Genomic DNA, 19,794 nt, shown 5'->3' on the forward strand with positions numbered 1-19,794 from the left:
TTGTCTCCTTTAGATGCTGAAAAGACCGGCTGAGTTCCTCCAGCATTTCAGTGTGTTTACTACAATCACAGCGTCTACATCTATCATGTTTCAGGCAGGAGATGGAGGCTGGGTCCACAGCTTGTCAAGGTCTTGCTATTTTTCCCTCCCCCTCGGAATGTGGGCTTTGCCAGCTGAGCCCCTCCCTGATGACCCCTGAGAAGACGTCACGGAGTCACACAGCATGGTGCAGGCTCTTCAGCCCAACAGATCCTTACCAAGTCGCCATTCTGGGCTTGTGTCGTTTGCCTGCGTTTACTGATATCCTTCTAACCCAGTGGTTCTCAACCTTTCTCTTTCCCACTCAAATACCACTTTAAATAATCCCTATGCCTACGGGTAGGGGGAGAAGGTTGAGAATCACTGCTCTACACCCAATTGTTACTGAAATATTTTGCTTGAGAAAAATTGTCATTGGCACATTTCACAGAATATTACACAGAATTGCACTTAGACCCGCCATAAGGCAGATGAAGATTTGTCATCAGAAATTGCCCAATGCCCCCCTATATCCATCCACGTCATAATCATATGCATTTCCAAAGCTTGCTCTGACTGCCCATTTCAGATGTGGGCTACCCTCTAAAATCTCTCCCCTGATGCCTTACACCTTTACCCTCCTGTAGTGTGGATTGTGGAGGGTCACGTGACCTATCCATCTGGAACCTAGTCAGAGGTCACATCGCCTGCCGATCAAGGTTGGACTCTGCCCACCCATTAGTGCACACCTGACCATTGACACCCTTTAAATACCTAGCAATTACCTGGGCTGGACCCTCCAGCTTGCTGTACTATAAAGTCCACCAGGTCCATCTTGCTCTTTTGTTCTTCGGCCCTGAGCCGAACTCTGCTGTGGACAACGCTGGAGGAGTCGTTGGTAAGGTGTGCACTACATAGGGATCGGGGCTGTTGTAGTTATTGATAGCATCTGAGCCATGCCCATGTTAGACAAGGATCAGTGGGTAGCATATTGTAGTCCTTGGTTGTGCTAAATCCTGGATAAACATCGCTGGTGCTGTAAAAGCGTTGCGCCAACCGTGCCGCCCATTGTTCGCTCCTGACCTTGAGTGCTTTCTATGCAGAGTTTGCATGTCTCCCTATGATCACGTTGGTTTGTGAATCTTTTCTACACCCTCTCCCACTTAATGCCATTCTTCCTGCAGCATGGTGACCAGATCTCCACATTAAGTACCCCAAGTGTGTGTGGTCTCACCAATGCCTTGCAACATGACACCCCAACTCCTATACTCAATGCACTGACTAATGAAGGCCAGCATGCCCAATGCCTTCTTCATCACCTTGTCCACCTGAGTTCGGGAAGCTAAGCCTCGGTCTCTCCCTTCTACAACACTCTACAGGCCCCTGCCATTTACAATGAAAGCCCTTCCCTGGATCAACATCCCAAGGTGCCACACCTCTCACATTTGTCAGAGTTAAATATCCCATGCCACTCCTTCACTCACCTCTCCTATGGATGATGAAGGGCTGTTGCCTTCCACTGTCCCGATGTACGGTCCCAGATTCGAAACACCGACTGTTTTTCTCTCTCCAGAGATCTTGCCCGACCAATTGACTGCTTCCACCATTTTCTCCTTTTATTTTAAGCAGTTCTGTTTTGGTACAGAACTTGCATTTGGCTCTTTGCCTCCAACTTGCAATTTAAAATTAAGCTGCGTTCTCTCTTCTCCCAGGATCTTCCACCTGAAAGGTTAACCAGGAATCTGCGTTAACTGGAGCTGCTTGATCTGCCTAGTATTTGCAGCATTGTATGCTTTTATTTCAGATTTTCAGCATCTGAGGTTAGCATAATGGTTAGGGCCAAGCTATTACAATGCCAGTAACAAAGGTAGGATGAAGATTAGGGTAAAAGGTAGAAAAGAGAATATAGGTGAGGGTCATTCTCTGAAACGCATAGATTTTAATGCAAGAAGCATAGTGAACAAGGTAGATGAGCTGAGAGCATGGACAGATACTTGGGGTCACGATATTGTGGCAATTAGTGAGACTTGGCTACAGGAGGGGCAGGACTGGCAACTTAATATTCCAGGATACATTTGTTTTAGATGTGATAGAGCAGGGGGTAAAAAAGGGGGAGGAGTTGCTCTGCTTGTTAAGGAGGGCATTACTGCCGTGAGGTGGCAGGATGGTCTGGAGGAATCGTCCAGTGAGGCTGTTTGGGTGGAATTGAGGGGTGGAGGAGGCAAGAGGGTCCTAATAGGGGTGTATTACAGACTACCAAATGGGCCAAGAAAATTAGAGGAATAAATTTGTAGGGAGATAACGTATATGTGTGAAAATCATAGGGTAGTGATCATGGGAGATTTTAACTTCCCTCACATTGATTGGGATACCCATACGGTTAGAGGGCTGGATGGGCTAGAGTTCATTAAATGTGTTCAAGATTGTTTTCTAAATCAATTAGTAGAAGAACCGACTCGGGACGGTGTAATACTGGATCTCCTGTGAGGGAACGAGCTAGGTCAGCTATCGGACATTAATGTTGGAGAACAAATTGGGTCTAGTGATCATAACTCTGTTAGTTTTCGGGTAGTTTTAGGGAAGAGCAAGGATGGGCCTAAAGTTGAGGTTCTGGATTGGAGAAGAGCAAATTTTGAAGGAATAAGAAGGGATTTGGGGAGTATTGAGTGGGACAGGATATTTTCAGGTAAGGATGTAAATGAAAAATGGAGGATATTCAAATAAGAAATTTTGCAGGTACAGAGTAGTTATGTCCCAGTGAGGATCAAAGGAAAGGCTGGAAGTCATAGGGAGGCTTGGTTTTCGAGGAATATTGGAAATTTGGTTAGGAGAAAAAGGGAGGTGTACAAGAGGTATAAAGAGCAGGGAGCTGAGAGTTTGAAGGAGGACTACAAGGAGTGTAGAAGGAATCTTAAGAAAGAAATTAGAAAGGCCAAAAAAAGGCACGAAGAGGCTTTAGCAGACAGAGTAAAAATAAATCCAAAGGGTTTCTATAGGTACATTAAAAGTAAAAGATAAGTGAGGGATAAAATTGGACCCCTTGTAGATAGTGAGGGTAGGCTGAGTGAGAAGTCTGAGGAAATGGGGGAAATTTTGAATGATTTCTTTGCCTTGGTATTCACTAGGGAAAAAAATATTGAACCAGTTGAGGTAAAGAAAAATAGTGGGGAGGTCATGAAGCATATAAGGATAACCGAGGAGGTAGTGATGGCTGTGTTGAAAAAGATAAAGGTGGATAAATCTCCGGGACCGGACAAAATATTCCCAAGGACACTCAGGGAGGCTTGTGGACAGATAATGGGGCCATTAACAGATATATTTAGGATGTCACTGGCCACGGGGGTAGTGCCAAAAGATTGGAGGGTGGCGCATGTAGTTCTGCTGTTTAAGAAGGGGTCCAAATGTAAACCTGGGAATTATAGGCCCGTGAGTCTGACGTCTGTGGTGGGCAAATTGATGGAAAGTGTTCTGAGGGATGCTATTTACAAATATTTGGAGGTACAGGGATTGATAGGGAGTAATCAGCATGGTTTTGTCAGGGGTAGATCATGCTTGACAAACCTGATTGAGTTTTTCGAGGGGGTTACAAAAGAGGTTGATGAAGGGAAAGCTGTGGATGTTGTCTATTTAGACTTTAGTAAAGGTTTTGACAAAGTTCCCCACAAGAGGTTAGGAAAAAAGGTGGCGGCATTCGGTATAAATAAGGAGGTAGTGAAATGGATTCAGCAGTGGTTGGATGGGAGGTGTCAGAGAGTAGTGGTAGAATATTGTTTGTCCAATTGGAGGCCGGTGACTAGTGGAGTTCCTCAGGGATCGGTCCTGGGTCCACTATAGTTTGTTATATATATTAACGATCTGGAAGTAGGGGTGGAGAATTGGATAAGCAAGTTTGCGGATGATACAAAGATTGGTGGTGTTGTGGACAGTGAGGAAGATTACCGTAGATTAAAAGGTGATTTAGGAAGGCTGGGAGGTGTGGGCTGAGAAATGGCTGATGGAATTTAATACAGATAAGTATGAGATGTTACATTTTGGAAAGGCAAATCTAAATAGGTCATATGTATTAAATGGTAGGCTATTGAGATGTGCAGTGCAACAAAGGGATTTAGGAGTTGTGGTAAATAGTACCCTCAAGGCTGATACTCAGGTCGATGGTGTGGTGAAGAAGGCATTTGGAATGTTGGCCTTCATAAATCGGAGTATTGAATTCAAGAGTAGGGAGGTTATGATGAAATTGTACAAGGCATTGGTGAGGCCAAATTTGGAGTACTGTGTACAGTTTTGGTCACCAAATTATAGGAAAGATATAAACAAAATAGAGAGAGTGCAGAGAAGGTTGACTGGATTTCAAGGTTTGAGTTACAGGGAAAGGTTGTGCAGACTAGGGCTTTTTTCTCTGAGCATAGAAGATTGTGGGGGGACTTGATAGAGGTGTTTAAGATTTTAAAAGGGACAGAGTAAATGTGGATAGGCTTTTTCAATTAAGAGTGGGGGAGATTCAAACTAGAGGGCATGGTTTAAGATTGAAGGGGGAAAATTATAAGGGGAACATGAGGGGAAATTTCTTTACGCAAAGGGTGGTGGGGATGTGGAATGAGCTTCTGACAGACGTGGTCGAGGCGGGATCATTGGTTACATTTAAGGAAAGACTGGATCGTTACATGGATAGGAGAGGACTGGAGGGGTATGGACCGGGTGCTGGTCAGTGGGACTAGGAGGGTGGGGATTTGCTACGGCATGGACTAGTAGGGCCGAACTGGCCTGTTCTGTGCTGTAAGTGGTTATATGGTTATATATGGTTACTGTGCTGTACGTCCAAATTCTTACATTTAAAATAAATAAATAAATAGATAGATTTTAAGCCTGCCGTGGCAGTAACTGAATTCCTATATCAACCCCTTTTTTTTTAACAAAACTGAAATTCAATATTTTTTCTGAGCAATGTTTAATATATTCGTCAGTGTGCTCTATCTCTGGGACTTGACAACTTGACAGGCTCAAAGTGTATTAGTGAGCCCTTAACTCATCTTTATAAGACCATAAGATGTTGGAGCAGAAATAGGCCATTCAGCCCATCATGTCTTCCCTTCCATTATTTTTCCCTTCAGCCCTACTGCCCTGCCTTCTCCCATAACCTTTGGTGTCCTGGCTCATCAAGCATCTGTCAATCTCTGTCTGAAATATGTCCAATGAATGACCTGGCCTCTACAATTGCGCATGGCAACAAATTCCACTGATTTGCCACCCTGAAGAAACTCCACATCTCTGTCCTCAGTGGATGCCCTTCAATCTTGAAGTTGTGCCCATTTGCCCTGGACTCTACAACCATGGGAATCAACCTACTTTGTCCTCGCCTTTCAACATTCAAAGTGTTTTATTGAGGACCCCCCCCCTCCCTCAATCATTGCCCAACTTGTGCTGACCATCCCCTTCTCCTCAATCACGTGTTAAACTTTAACAGAGCTGGAGGTTTTCTCTTTGGAGTGACGAAGGATTGGGAGGGGAGGGTGACTTAATAGAGGTCGAAAGGATTATGAGGGGCTTGGAGAGTGAAATTTAACAACTGGTAGGTAGGATGCATCTCAGGGCATTGGGGGTTAGTGCTGCCATGTCCAAAGAACATATTCTTTTAAGGAAAAAATTTTTATGAGGGGCTTGGATAGGGTGGACAGCCAGGACCTTTTTCCTTGGGTGACAGTAGCAAATACCGGAGGGGATCTGTTCGTCAGGGGAGGAAAGTTTACTGGAGACGTCAGGGAGAAGTTTATTTTTACAGAGAGTGGAGGGTGCCTGGAATGCATTGATGAGGGGTGGTACAATAGGAGCATTTAAAAGACTCAGACAGGCACATGGATGTTAAGAAAATAGAGGCTTGTGAGTGTGATATAGGGAAGGGTTATATTTGTTAAATATTCTATGAGAATTTGGGCACAATTTAGAAAACATTTTGCATTTCATAATTTTTCTCTCTCAAGTCCTGTCGTATCCAGTCACTTTTTTCAACACTCTTTACATGACGTTAATTTTCAGCGATGGTATAGAGAGGGTGTTTGAAGCTTCAAGGATCTGTTCATTGAAAGATACTTTGCATCATTTGAACAGATTACTGCTAAATTTAACTTGCCCAAATCTCAATTCTTTAGATATTTGCAAGACTGGGATTTTCTTGAATCACGTTTCTAATTTCCCGAGAGAGTCTGAATGAAATCTTGCAGATGAGTTTGTGTAAGCTTTATACCTTCTTGTAATTATGAGAAATTATTATGTTTAAATCAGACTTTGTTAGTTAAAATCAAAACTGCTTGGGTACAGGATTTAAGTTTGACTGTATTGGATTTGGATTGGGGCACACTTCTTAACTTGGTTAATAGCTCTTTGTTGTTGGTCTGTGGATGCTTTGCCACAGAGGGTGGTAGAGGTGGGCTCTCTCCCCACTATTGACATCAAGAGGGAGTTAGATAAGGTTCCCCATCTGTGGATGGTGAATTAAGGGTTATGGAGAGAAGGCAGGGTCAGGATACTGATCGTGGAAAGTCAGCCATGATCTAAATGAATGGCAGTACTGGCTTGATGGGCTGAAGCACCATTGTCTATTGTCCAGCACCTATTGTGTATTGTACGTTCTGGACTTGTCCTATTCTAGAAAAATACTGGAGAGAGTTTTTCTGTACTTTTATCAAAAATTTTCATGTAGATTTAACACCGATTCCTTTGGAGACCCTCTTTGGCAAAATGGAAGGGAAAGATTCTTCTTTATCTCAGGTTCAGAATCGTACCATTTCTTTTGGCGAGACGAGCGATTTTACTTCAATGGAAGGAAGCTGCCCGCCTACTTGCGGTCAGTGGTTACGTGACATCGTGCCACGTTTGAACATGGAAAAGATTAATTATTCAATTAATAATTCAGATATAACATAACATAACATAACAATTTACAGCACGGTAACAGGCCATTAGGCCCTTCTAGTCCGCACCGAACCAAACACCCCTTTCTAGTCCCACCTCCCTGCACAATGCCCATAACCCTCCATCTTCTTCTCATCCATATACCTGTCCAACCTTTTCTTAAATAATACAATTGACTCCGCCGCCACTATTTCTCCCGGAAGATCATTCCACACGGCTACCACTCTCTGAGTCAAGAAGTTCCCCCTCATGTTACCTCTAAACCTCTGCCCCTTAATTCTTAACTCATGTCCTCTTGTTTTAATCTTTCCTCCTCTTAACGGAAATAGTCTATCCACATCCACTCTGCCTATCCCTTTCATAATCTTAAATACTTCTATCAAATCCCCTCTCAACCTTCTACGCTCCAAAGAATAAAGACCTAATCTGTCCAATCTTTCCCTATACTCTAGATGCTTAAACCCAGGTAACATTCTGGTCAACCTTCTCTGCACTCTCTCCACTCTGTTTATATCCTTCCTATAATTAGGCGACCAGAACTGCACACAGAACTCCAAATTAGGCCGCACCAACATCTTATACAGTCTCAACATCACCTCCCAACTCCTATATTCCATGCAATGATTGATAAAGGCCAGCATACTAAAAGCCTTCTTCACCACCCTATTCACGTGAGTTTCTACCTTCAGGGAACGATGTACCGTTACTCCTAAATCTTTCTGCTCTTCTGTATTCCTCAATGCTCTCCCATTTACCACGTATGTCCTGTTCTGATTCTTCTTACCAAAATGAAGCACCTCACACTTATCAGCATTAAATTCCATCTGCCATTTTTCAGCCCACTTTTCTAAGCAGCCCAAATCCCTCTGCAATCCTTGAAAACCTTCTTCATTATCCACTATTCCACCTATCTTAGTATCGTCTGCATATTTACTAATCCAATTCACCACCCCATCATCTAGATCATTAATGTATATAACGAACAACAATGGGCCCAATACAGATCCTTGAGGCACACCACTGGTCACCGGCCTCCAACCTGACAGACAATTATCCACTACCACTCTCTGGCCTCTCCCTTTCAGCCAATGTTCAATCCATTTGACTATCTTAAAATTTATACCTAAAGACTGCACCTTCCTAACTAACCTTCCATGTGGTAACTTATCGAAGGCCTTACTGAAGTCCATATAGACAAAATCCACTGCGCTACCCTCATCCACATTCCTAGTCACCTCTTCAAAAAATTCAATCAGATTGGTCAAACATGATTCCAGAAGTTATGGGAGTCGTTTATGACCCATGTTCTTACTTTATAATTTCACTCCAATGTAATTCAATTGTCCAACTTGTATCTTTTCCACGTTCCTTTTGTTAATTTATTTACCTTCATTTTTCTTGAAATACCAGTCACATCCAGCCTGGATGAACGTGGTTAGGTCAGAGGGTTGAGTTTTACTCCTCTATGATTTTCTTCTTTCCCCCTTTTTTTTGTACTATTAGAGTGCAGTGGTTTTCAACCTTTTTCTTCCCACTCACATCCCACTTTAAGTCATCCCTCTGCCATCAGTGCTCTGTGATTAGTAAAGGATTGCTTAAGATGGGTGTGAGTGGGAAGGGAAGGTTGAGAATCACTGCTCCAGACCTCAGTTGTTCCTGAAATATTTGGCTTGAGAGACATTGTCATTGGCCCATTTTCTTTGGAGTTCTGAAACGGAGCACATAATGAGTCCATGAGGGACGATTAAAACAGGGGTTTTTAAACTTTTTCTTTCTACCCACTTCCCACATTAAGCCATCCCTTACTAATCACACAGCCCCAATGGCATAGGGATTACTTAAAGTGGGAGGTGAGTGGAAAAAAAAACGTTGAGAACCACTGTATTAATTTTTTAAAAAAGGTGTATACTATTTAGAATATGAATTATGGATAGGATTTACAATTTATGTATCTTAGTGATAGACGGAATGTCTTAGTTTATGTGACTGTCCGTACTATCTGATTGAATTGCACCCTTTTTGTTTGTACATGTTCTTTACTAAAATCAATAAAAACATTTTTAAAAAGAAAAATGAAAGGGAACGGTTAGATTATTGAGTAGATTTAATATCATCGGCCGAAGGGCCTGTGCTGTGTGGAATAGTCTATGTTCTACATAAGTTGCAATACATCTCAATAATGAGCTGTTAGTTGTAAATTAGAGACTGAGAGATATTTGTTGTTGACCATATATGAAGGGACGTATAGTGCAAGGGGATGTCACAGCTAAGCTTTAGTCAGATTCATGGAGTTATGGTTGTACAGTATGGAAACAAGTAGCATTATCTCAAACTAGTTCTGAACTACCGAGCGATCTGGAGGAGACGTGACGATAGGCAATGAAGCCTGACCTCTGGTGGCAGGAGCTCCTCGGTGAGTCACGTTACACAAGAGAGTGGGAGGGAGGGATAGAAAGAGAGAGAGAGGGAGGGAAGAGGGAGGGAGTGAAAGAGACAGACAGACATGCAAAAAGAAAGGCACAGAGAGACAGACACGGTGAAAGCCTGAGAGATAGAAGCAGAGATATGGACAGATAGAAACAGACAAATGAAGAAGATAAAGATATAACAGATAGAAGCAGAGAGATGGACAGATAGACAAAGAGAGACAGATAGAGATAGAACCAAACAAATGTAGAAGATATAGAGATAAAAGAGAAATATATAGAGCCATACAGATAGAAACACACAGGAATTAAAACTGATAGACAGAGAAACTAAGAAAGAAAGTGAGATTGTCCATCTACTATCTAAGCCTGTTTTTCACAAGGAGGAGGATGGTGTGTGGAATAAGCTTTCAAACGAGGTGGTCGAGAGCAGGTAAAATTACAACAGCAAAAATGCTTTCAGTGATGCACCTGTAGAAGTTGTTGAGGGACAAGGAGACATGTCAAATTTTGAGGAAGTCGGGAGTGGACCAGGACAGGTTGATGGAGATATTTATCCCAAGGTACTTAAAGCAGCCTACAATCTGCATCACAGCACCATTGAGTTCTACTCTCCTTCCTGAAGTCATTGGCCATCTCCTTGGTCTTGCTGACATTGAGGGAGAGCTTGTTGCTCTGGAACCAAGTCACTAGTCCCTCAACGTCAAGGATCATCACACTGGGCACTGGCGCACCTCAGGCCTGTGCGCTCAGCCCACACCTGTTCATGCTACTGACCCACGACTGCATCACCAGATCCAGCTCCAATAGTGTCATCATGTTTGCAGATGACCCAACAGTCGTCAGCCTCATCAGCAACAACGATGAGTCAAACTACAAAGAAGAGGTGGAAAATCTCGTGAAATGGTGCGAGGGTAACAACCTCAGTGTGGATAAGACAAAGGAGATGATCATGGACTTCAGGAGGACCAGGAATGACCACCCTCCACTACACATCAAGAAACTCTGTAGTAGAGAGAGTGGAGAGCACCAAGTTTCTTGGAGTTCACTTCACTGGTGACCTATCGTGGACGCTCAACATCTCCTCACTGGTCAGGAAGGCGCAACAGCAACTGCACTCCCTGAGAAGACTGAAGCGGGCAAGGCTACCAGCCACCATCATGTCAACCTTCTACAGGAGTTCTATCGAAAACGTCCTGGCCGGCTGCATCACCGTGTGAATACGCTTGCTGCAGAGAAATGGATCAGAAGTCAATCCACAGGACCATAAGAGTGGCAGAGAGGATCACTGGAGTCTCCCTCCTCCCCCGTTGATGTGATCTACTGGGATCGTTGTCCGAAGAGGGTACACAAAATCATCAAGGACTCCTTCCACCCTGTACACAGTGTCTTTCAGTCACTCCCGCCAGGCTGAGGAACAGCTTCTTCCCATGGGCAGTGAGAATGCTGAACGACCAAAGGAACGGCTCCACACTAACCATCCGTGACTCTCATTTGTACAAAACAACATCTATTTATTTTTTTAATAGATATAATACTCGTCCTGCAGATGTATTATTTGTCTATGGCTGTGCTATGTCTGGTTGTGTGTCTGCATGTTTTGCACCAAGGACCGGAGTAGGTTGTTTTGTCGGGTTGTTCTTGTACAATCAGATGACAATAAACTTGCTTGACATCTCTTCTGTGTTCTGTTTTTTATTGTTTCAGAAGCAGGTTTTACTGTCATGAACATTGTCACTAACGTTGCCGTTTTGTGGCAGCAGTAATGTGCAAAATTACTATAAATTCCAATTCTGTCAACACAAGATTTAAAATAAATAATCAGTCCAAAGTAAGTGGAAAAAGTGAGGTCATGTCTGCGGTTCGTTGTCCGTTCAGAAATCTGATGGCGGAGGTGAAGAAGCTGTTTTTGTGCCGCTGTGTGTTCACCTTCAGGCTCCTGTACCTCCTTCCCGATGGTAGCTGAGTGAAGAGGGTATGGCTTGCGTGGTGGGGGTGGGGGGTGGGGGGGGCAGTGGTCCTTGAAGATAGAGGATGCTTTCTTGAGAAAGTGTCTCTAGTAGACTTCCTTGATGGAGTGAAATCTAATGCCCATGATTTCGCAGGCTGAGTTCACAACTCTCTGCAGCCCTTTCCTGTCCTGTGCAATGGCCCCTTCATATCAGATGACGATGGAACCTCTCAGAATTAAATCACAAAAATGTGTAGACTTCAGTCAGGGTGTCTACAGCTGGAATTGGTGCCTTTCTCCCTTGCGTTTAATCCGCTTCCTCTTAAACATATCTAAAACTGAGGACAGAGTCTCCAACTTCACTGGCTCTCATGAAAGGCCGGTGGGGGCAGTGGAAATTATCAAAGCTTTACATATCTCAATTACATTATCTATAGTTGACACTAACATTTTATCAATCTTGGATTTAAAATCAAGTAGTATTGATGGCTGTCTGGAAAATGACTTGAAGCAGAATTCCTATCTTAGGAACTTATTTAATATAGTGAGGTCCATAGATAAGTGGAATGGTCACAGTTTACTCCCCAGAGTAGGGAAGGCAAAACCTAGCAGCCATGGAACAAGATTTAAAAGGGCCCTGAGGGGGTAACATTGTGAGTAGGAATTTTCTCGACTTAGAACCATGGCACAGAAACAGGCCCTTCAGCCCATCTAGTCTGTGCTCTTCTTTATAGTTCTTTATTTGTTTACATGTAGCAATCCCTTACTAATCACAGAGCACCGATGGCATAGGGATTACTTAAAGTGGGATGTGAATGGAAAGAAAAAAGGTTGAGAACCACTGAAATGAGACTTTCTTTACAGCAAGGATGTGGAAGCTATGGAGAGGACACAAAGGAGGTTACCAGGCTGTTCCCAGCATTGGAGAACATATGAGGCAAGATTATCAGAGCTGGGCTTTTATCTTTGGACTAAAGAAGGATGAGACATGACTTGATAGAGGTCTACAAGATTACGAGAGGCATAGATAGGGTGGATGGCCAGCACCTTTTAACACCAGAGGACATCTGGAAGAGGTGAGGGAAGGAAAGTTTAGGGGTGTCATCAGAGGTAATTTTTTTTTTACACAAAGAGTTGTGGGTTCCTCACATCCACTGGTGTTTGCTATTCCTGCTGTGGGAAACAGGTGCTGGATGTCTACCCTATCTATGCTTCTCAAAATCTTGTATACCCTCATTAAATCTCCTCTGATCCTTCTAGGCTCAAAAGAAAATGTCCCAGCTCTGCTAACCTTACCTCATAAGACTTATTTTCCAATCCAGGCAACATCCTGGTAAATCTCCTCTGCACCCTCTTGATAGCTTCCACATCCTTCCTGTAATGAGGTGACTAGAGATGAACACAATCCTCTTAAGTGTGGTCTCACCAGAGATATGTAGAGTTGTAACATGACCTCTCTACTCCTGAACTCAATCCCTCTACTAATGAACCCAGCATCCCATTGGTCTTCTTAACTATCCTATCAACCTGTGCGGCGACCTTGAAGGATGAATGGCTTTGGGCCCCAAGGTCTCTCTGTTCATCCACACTCTCAAGTAACCGACCATTAACCCTGTGCTCAGCCTTCAGGTTTGTCCTTCCAAAATGCATCACCTCACACTTATCCGGATTGAACTCCATCTGCCACTTTTCTGCCCAACTCTGCATCCTGTCTCTATCCTCTTGTAACCTTTGACGACCTTCACCTCCATCCACAACTCCTCCAACCTTCGGGTCATCTGCACACTTGCTGACCTGTGTTCTTTTTTTAAAGTTCCTGTTAATTCTCTCACCACTCACCTAAAAAACCAATGTCCTCTGGTTACTGATTCCCCTACTTCTGGGCAAAAGACTCTGTGCATCTGATTTGAGGAAGTGTGACGTGCTAAACGCTGCGTCTCGAATTACAGTACAATCACAGTTCTGTCTTTATTGAGGGTGTGTACGTGATTTCATCTTCTTTATTACTGATCCCATCTGGTACATGGTGAATAGAATATTTATTTTGCCTTTTCATTCTGTATTTGTTTCACTTTTTATCTGTGGTGATTTAGAAATTTGCCCTACTTTTACTTGAAAAAATATCGAAGGCTTTTATTTCAGCTTTATAATCTTTCTTGCTTTAATAATCGACATGGTTAACCATCTTCCCAGGGACGTAGGGATTTCCAGGAGAGATTTTCATTTGTAAAAGGTTCACAGTCATTTCATCAAGAAGGGAGAATTGTAGTCCAATGGCCGATAGTTTTACTTCGAACTGAGTGTCCATCATGTTAGTGTGTCTCAGTTCCAAATATTACATAACCTCCCTGAGATGTATTCATTCCTCCCCACACCCCCGGTTCTCCGGTTTTCTCTCTTATCCCACTGATAACGGGGTAGGTGGGTAAATTGGCCTGCTGTAAGTTGTTTGTGTATGTTTGTGGGGTGTAATCTGGGGGAGATGATTGACTGGCGTGGACTCTATGGTTTTCATCATAGAACACAGAACATGGAGCATCACAACACAGTACAGGCCCTTTGGCTCACGATGTTTTGAGTCATATCACAAGATCGGAGCAGAAGTAGGCCTATTGGCCCATTGACTCTAAACATGAGTGATCCATCCACCCACTCAGCCCCACTCCCCAGCTGATGCCTTGACTAATTAAATACCTATCAATCTCAGGCTTAAATACACCCAATGACCTCGCCTCCATAGCTGCTCATGGCAGACTCATGACCCTCTGACTAAAGACATTTTTCTGCATCTAATTCTGAAATTATCAGAATCAAAATTGGGATTTGATGTCATGAACAAGTCATGACGTTTGGCAGCATCTTAGTGTAAACATTCATATTATAACCATCTTACAACATTACTATAACAACAAAACTGCATGAAAAGTAAGGCCATGTCTTTGGTTCATTGATCATTCAGGAATCTGATGGTAGTGGGGAAGATGCTGCCCTTGTGCCGCTGGGTGCTCATCTTTAGACTCCTGTACCTTTTTCCCTGATGGTAACAGAGTGAAGAGGGCATGGCCTGGGTGGTGGGGGTCTTTAAGGTTAGAGGCTACTTTTTTAAAAACACCATTTCATGTAGATGTCCTCGATGGAGCAAAGTCTGGTGTCTGTGATGTCGCAGGCTGAGTTAACAACCCTCTGGAGTTTATTCTCGACCTGAGAGTTGGCACCTCCATACCAGGCAGTGATGTAACCAGCCTGAATGCTCTCCACGGTACACCTGTAGCAGTTTACGAGAGTCTTCGGTGCCATATCGAATCTCCTCAAACACCTCACAAGGTATAGCCGCTGTGGAGCCTTCTTTGTGATTGCATCAACATGGAGACTTCAGGACAGATCCTCAGAGATGTTGACACCCAGGAATTAGACGTTCTTGATCCTCTCCATGGGTTGTGTTCCCCTGACTTCCTCCTGAAGTCCACAATCATCTCTTTGGATTTGCCTACATTGAGCGCAAGGTTGTTGATGTGACACCATTCAACGAGCTGCTCTATCTCACTCCTGCACGCTTCCTCATTGCCATTTGTGATTTTGCTGACAACTGTGGTGTCATTGGAACATGTAGATGGCAGTGGAATTGGGCCTGGCCACACAGCTGTGAGTACTCATCCTTGAGGTGCATCTGTGTTGATAACCAGTGAGGAGAAGATGTTGCTTCCAATGCGACTTCCATTGAGAGAGTCAAGGATCCAGTTACAGAGTGGGATACATAAGCCTAGAACTTGTAGCTTCTTGACCAGCACTAAGGGGATAATGGTATTGAAGTCCAAGCTATAATCTATGAAGAGCAGCCGTATGTATTCATTGCTGTTTTCAATGTGTTCCAGAGCTGAGTGGAGAGCCACTGTTAATGAATCTACTGTGGAACGATTGTGGTGACAGGCGAATTGCAGGGGGCCCAAATCTTTACTTAGATACATGTTAATTCTGGCCAGACCTCTTGTCCTTGAATCCCCTACCACAGGAATCATCCTTGCCACACCTACTCTGTCCAGGCCTTGCAACATTGAAATGCCTCTATGAGGTCTCCCCTCATCTTCCTGGACTCCAACAAGTACAATCCAAGGGCCGACAATTCGTTCCTCATATACTAACCCTTTCATTCCTGGTATAATTCTATTAAATCTTCTGTGAACCTTCTCCAACACCAACATGTATTTTCTCAAATAAGGTGCCCAAAACTGTACACAGGTGTAATGGTATGGATTGTGTGTGCTAATTGGCTCGGGCTGGCCCGTCCCAGCATGATACTCTCACCTGGACTCCTCCACCTGGGTGGGACCCAGGCCATAAAGGTTGGGCCACCTCTCCCTTGCCGGCACTTCCCTAGTTTGGATCCAGTCCAGCTCAAGTCTTCTGTACAATGAAGACTATCATTCCCCTCAGTCTTTGTCATTGTATTACTGGGGCAACTGGTAGTGCCCAACAACAGGCCTACAAGAGAGGTCTCACCGGGGCTTTATAGAGTACATATATACCTACCACAAAATAACCTTCTCTTGTTCCTACATCCATCTGCCTGTCTAAGGGTCTCTTAAATACCTTTTTTGTACCAGCCTCCACCACCACCACCCCTGGCAATGCCTTCCAGGCACCCAAAACGCTGTGTAAAAATCTTACCCCTAATATCTCCCCTAAACTTTATTAAATGTAGACAAACTGCAATGGTAACAGGCCCTTTCGCCCCAAGAGCCTGTGCTGTCTAATTGACTAAAATCCTGGTACGTTTTTGAAGGATGGGAGGAAACCAGAGCACCCAGAAAATACCTATGCAAGATATGGGGAGAACGTACAAACTCCTTACAGACAGCAGCAGATTCGAATTCAGGTCACTGGAATGCTAACTGCTTCACTAACAGTGTAACGCTAACTTTGCTGCCCTCCAGATGCCCTTACAAATGTCCTCTGGTGTTTGCTGGCTCCTGACCTAGTATAAGGCGCTGGCCGTCCACCCTGTCCATTTCTCTCAGAATCTTGTAGACCTCTATTAAGTCTCCTCTCATCCTTCATTGCTCCAAAGAGAAAAGTCACAGCTCTGCCAACCTTGCCTCATATTTTCCAATCCAAGCAACATCCTCGTAAATCTCTGCACCTTCTCCATAGCTGCCACATCTTTCCTATAATGAGGTGACCAGAACTGAACACAATACTCTAAGTGTGGTCTCACCAGAGATTTATAAAGCCGTCTTTAGGTAGAGTTCTGAACATTTGCTCAGATCATTACTATTAGGTTCTTCATGGAGGCAGCCAACTAAAACACTTTCCACAACTTACATAGGACATAGAACATTACAGCACAGTGCAGGCCCTTCAGCCCACAATGCTGTTCTGACCTATGTAAACCTACTCCACCACAATCTAACTCTTCCCACCCTCACATCCACAACCCAGTATTTATTTCACATCCATGTGCCTATTGAAGAGTCTTTTTAACTTGCCATAATTTAATTGGGAAATACGGAATGATAACATGCCCTTCCATCCCACCTTAAGTAATCCCTTACTAATCACAGAGCTTTGATGGCATAGGGATTACTTATGGTGGGATGTGGGTGGGAAGGGAAGGTTGAGAACCACTGCTCTAGACCCAATTGTCACTGAAATATTTGGCTTGAGAAAAATGTTTATTGGCCCATTTCCTTTGACGTTCTGAAACCGAGCACATAACGAGTCAATGAGGGATGATTAAAACAGGGGTTTTCAAACTTTTTCTTTCAACCCACATCTCACCTTAAGCAATCCCTCACTAATTACAGAGCACTGATGGGAGCCACTGTACAAATTTCTACAGGAGCTCTATCGAGAGCATCCTGGCCGGCTGTGTCACAGTGTGGGTACAGTTTCTGCAGAGAAATGGATCGGAGGGCAATCCATAGGACCATAAGAGTGGCAGAGAGGATCACTAGAGTCTTCCACCACTTCCTCCAACAGGATCATAGTCTGAAGAAGGTGCGCAAAATCATTGAGGACCCCTTCCACCCCACACACAGCATCTTTCAGCTGCTCCCGTCAGGGAAGAGATACAGGAGGATCAGAGCCGGCCCCACCAGGCCGAGGAACAACCTCAGTGAGAATGCTGAGCGACCAAAGGAACAGCTCACTCTGACCGCCCAAGACTTTCGTTTGTACAAAGCAAAATGTATTTATTTGTATGGATATAATACTTGTCCTGAAGATATATTGTTTTGTCCACATGTGTGTTATGTCTGGTTGTGTGTTTGCGTGTTTTGTACCGAGGACCGGAGAATGCTGTTTCATCGGGTTGTACTTGTACAATCAGATGACTATAAACTTACGTAAAAACCTTGTTTTTTTTCACCTCTTGTAACATTAATTTTTTGTATATACTCAGTAGGAGAGAAGAAATTAATCCTATCTGCTTTTCAGGGGAGCGGATGCATAAACTTCGAACAGAGCCCACAGCCAAAAAATGGTTGAGAATGGCTGCTCCAAACCATTCCTATACATCAGGGGTGGCCAATCCTGCGTAACGTAAGAGCCACATACAATAAACTTCAGATGTTTGAGAGACACAACAATCACGTGATCACAAACCACACCCATTAACACTATCACTGTGAGCACCGGCTTGGATGATTCCTGTCACCCCCAACCTATTTCCATGAGTCGCACATTTCTATATCGAAGATCGTGCGAGCCACACTTTAGCCACCCCTGCAAAACATCTCTCTCTCCTGATTCTTTTAAATGTTGCATTTGTAACACCACTGTGTGAAGAAGCCTTGGTTTTCCTGAAATGCAGAAGATTAAGAATATTCTGGTTCCATCCACCTTGCAGCTGGTCAAGACGGCAGACCTGGATCCAAAGAAGAATTACATCTTTGGTTTCCACCCCCATGGGGTGCTGGTGGCCGGAGCTTTTGGCAACTTCTGCATCGAGGTGATGAGATTCCAGACATTGTACCCTGGACTAAGACCCCACATGTTGATGCTGCCACTTTGGTTCAGGGTTCCTTTCTTCCGGGACTACATCATGAGTGCTGGTGAGTTAACGAGACGCAGCCTGTGTTCACGCAGCACTCTCAATGCAAACACGTGCAAATGGAACGCATAGTCCAGACCAGTGGTTCTCAACCTTTTTCTTTCCACTCATATACTATCTTAAGTAATCCCTACACCACAGGTGCTCTGTGATCAGTAAGGGATTGCTTCAGGTGGTATGTGGGTGGAAAGAAAAAGGTTGAAAACCACTGTTTGAATCGTCCCTCATGGACTCGTTCTGTGCACGGTTTCAGATCTCCAAAGGAAATGGGCCAATGATCATTTTTCTCCAGCAAAATATTTCAGTAACAATTGGGTCTAGAGCAGTGATTCTCCACCTTCCCTGACATCCCACTTTAAGCAATCCCTTATTAATCACAGAGCACCAATGGCATAGGGATTACTTAACGTGGTCTGTGAGTGAAAAGAAAAAGGTTGAGAACCACTGGTCCAGACAAATGCATACACAAACTTTAATCCGATCCACTGGAGGAACTCAACGGGTTGACGAGTCAGGTTGGGCAGAGGGACTGCAGGAATTGTCACCATTTAGGATCAAGATAAAAGCAGGATAAAGATGGAGAAGGTCGATGGGATAAATGAAGATGCTGCAGTCTGACAAAAATGAACAGAAGCTGGGAGGTGCTCGGTGGGATCAGGCAGAATCCGTGGGGAGTGATGGTCACTTGACATTTCTCGATAAATGGTCCCGATCCAAAACATTGACTGTTCATCTCTCCATGGATGCCTGAGTCCCTCCGGCTAATTGTTGTTTGCCTAAGGTTTAGACACAACTTGGCCAGCGTAAAGGCCCTTTTGGTCCACAATGTTGTCCACTATGTAAACCTACTCCACCACAATCTAAACCAGTGGCTCTCAACCTTTTTCTTTCCACTCACATCCCACTTCAAGTAATTCCTATGCCATCGGTGCTCTGTGATTATTAAGGGGTTGCTTAAGGTGGGATATGGGTGGGAAGGGAAGGTTGAGGATCACTGCTCTAGACACAATTGTTACCAAAATATTCGGCTTGAGAAAAATACTCATTGGCCCATTTCCTTTGGGGTTCTGAAACTGCACATAACAAGTCCACGAGGGATTATTCAAACAGTGGTTTTCAAACTTTTTCTTCTATAACGACCCAAAGGACCCCAAAACCCAGCAGCAATAGACATTCACCAAGACAAGTGGCTTTCAAAACGTTATTTTTAATCAACTTCAAACATGAAAATAGAATCAAACATTAACTTAACTCTACACTTAACTAATCCAAATTATCCGCCTTCTAATTCTAAGCACGTGTGTATGTAATGTGTGTATAAATTCAAGAAAAGTTCTTTGGTTCACAGTTAAATCTCACTTCTTCTTCCAAGTTCTCTGGTTGCAGGCAATCACCATACTGTGCACAGGATTTAACATGTATAAAGTTCACCAGGCTTGGTGCTT

At 43.7% G+C, this 19,794-nt stretch overlaps 2 protein-coding genes across 2 annotated transcripts in view; one reads left to right on the top strand and one right to left on the bottom strand.

Annotated features, from left to right (window-relative positions):
* The window catches only part of map6a (microtubule-associated protein 6a), a 110,904-nt gene that overhangs the window by 82,453 nt on the left and 8,657 nt on the right, over positions 1 to 19,794 (bottom strand). Inside the window, exon 2 of the mRNA XM_069892150.1 lies at positions 1,503 to 1,740. Coding sequence (XP_069748251.1) covers positions 1,503 to 1,625 — 123 coding nt within the window. The 5' untranslated portion in view covers positions 1,626 to 1,740. The remainder of the gene's footprint in view (positions 1 to 1,502; positions 1,741 to 19,794) is intronic.
* mogat2 (monoacylglycerol O-acyltransferase 2) overlaps positions 1 to 19,794 on the top strand; it is a 44,444-nt gene that overhangs the window by 15,325 nt on the left and 9,325 nt on the right. Inside the window, exon 3 of the mRNA XM_069892151.1 lies at positions 18,146 to 18,350. Coding sequence (XP_069748252.1) covers positions 18,146 to 18,350 — 205 coding nt within the window. The remainder of the gene's footprint in view (positions 1 to 18,145; positions 18,351 to 19,794) is intronic.

This window comes from Narcine bancroftii, chromosome 7, assembly GCF_036971445.1.
Source record: "Narcine bancroftii isolate sNarBan1 chromosome 7, sNarBan1.hap1, whole genome shotgun sequence".
Taxonomy (NCBI): Eukaryota; Metazoa; Chordata; class Chondrichthyes; order Torpediniformes; family Narcinidae; genus Narcine; species Narcine bancroftii.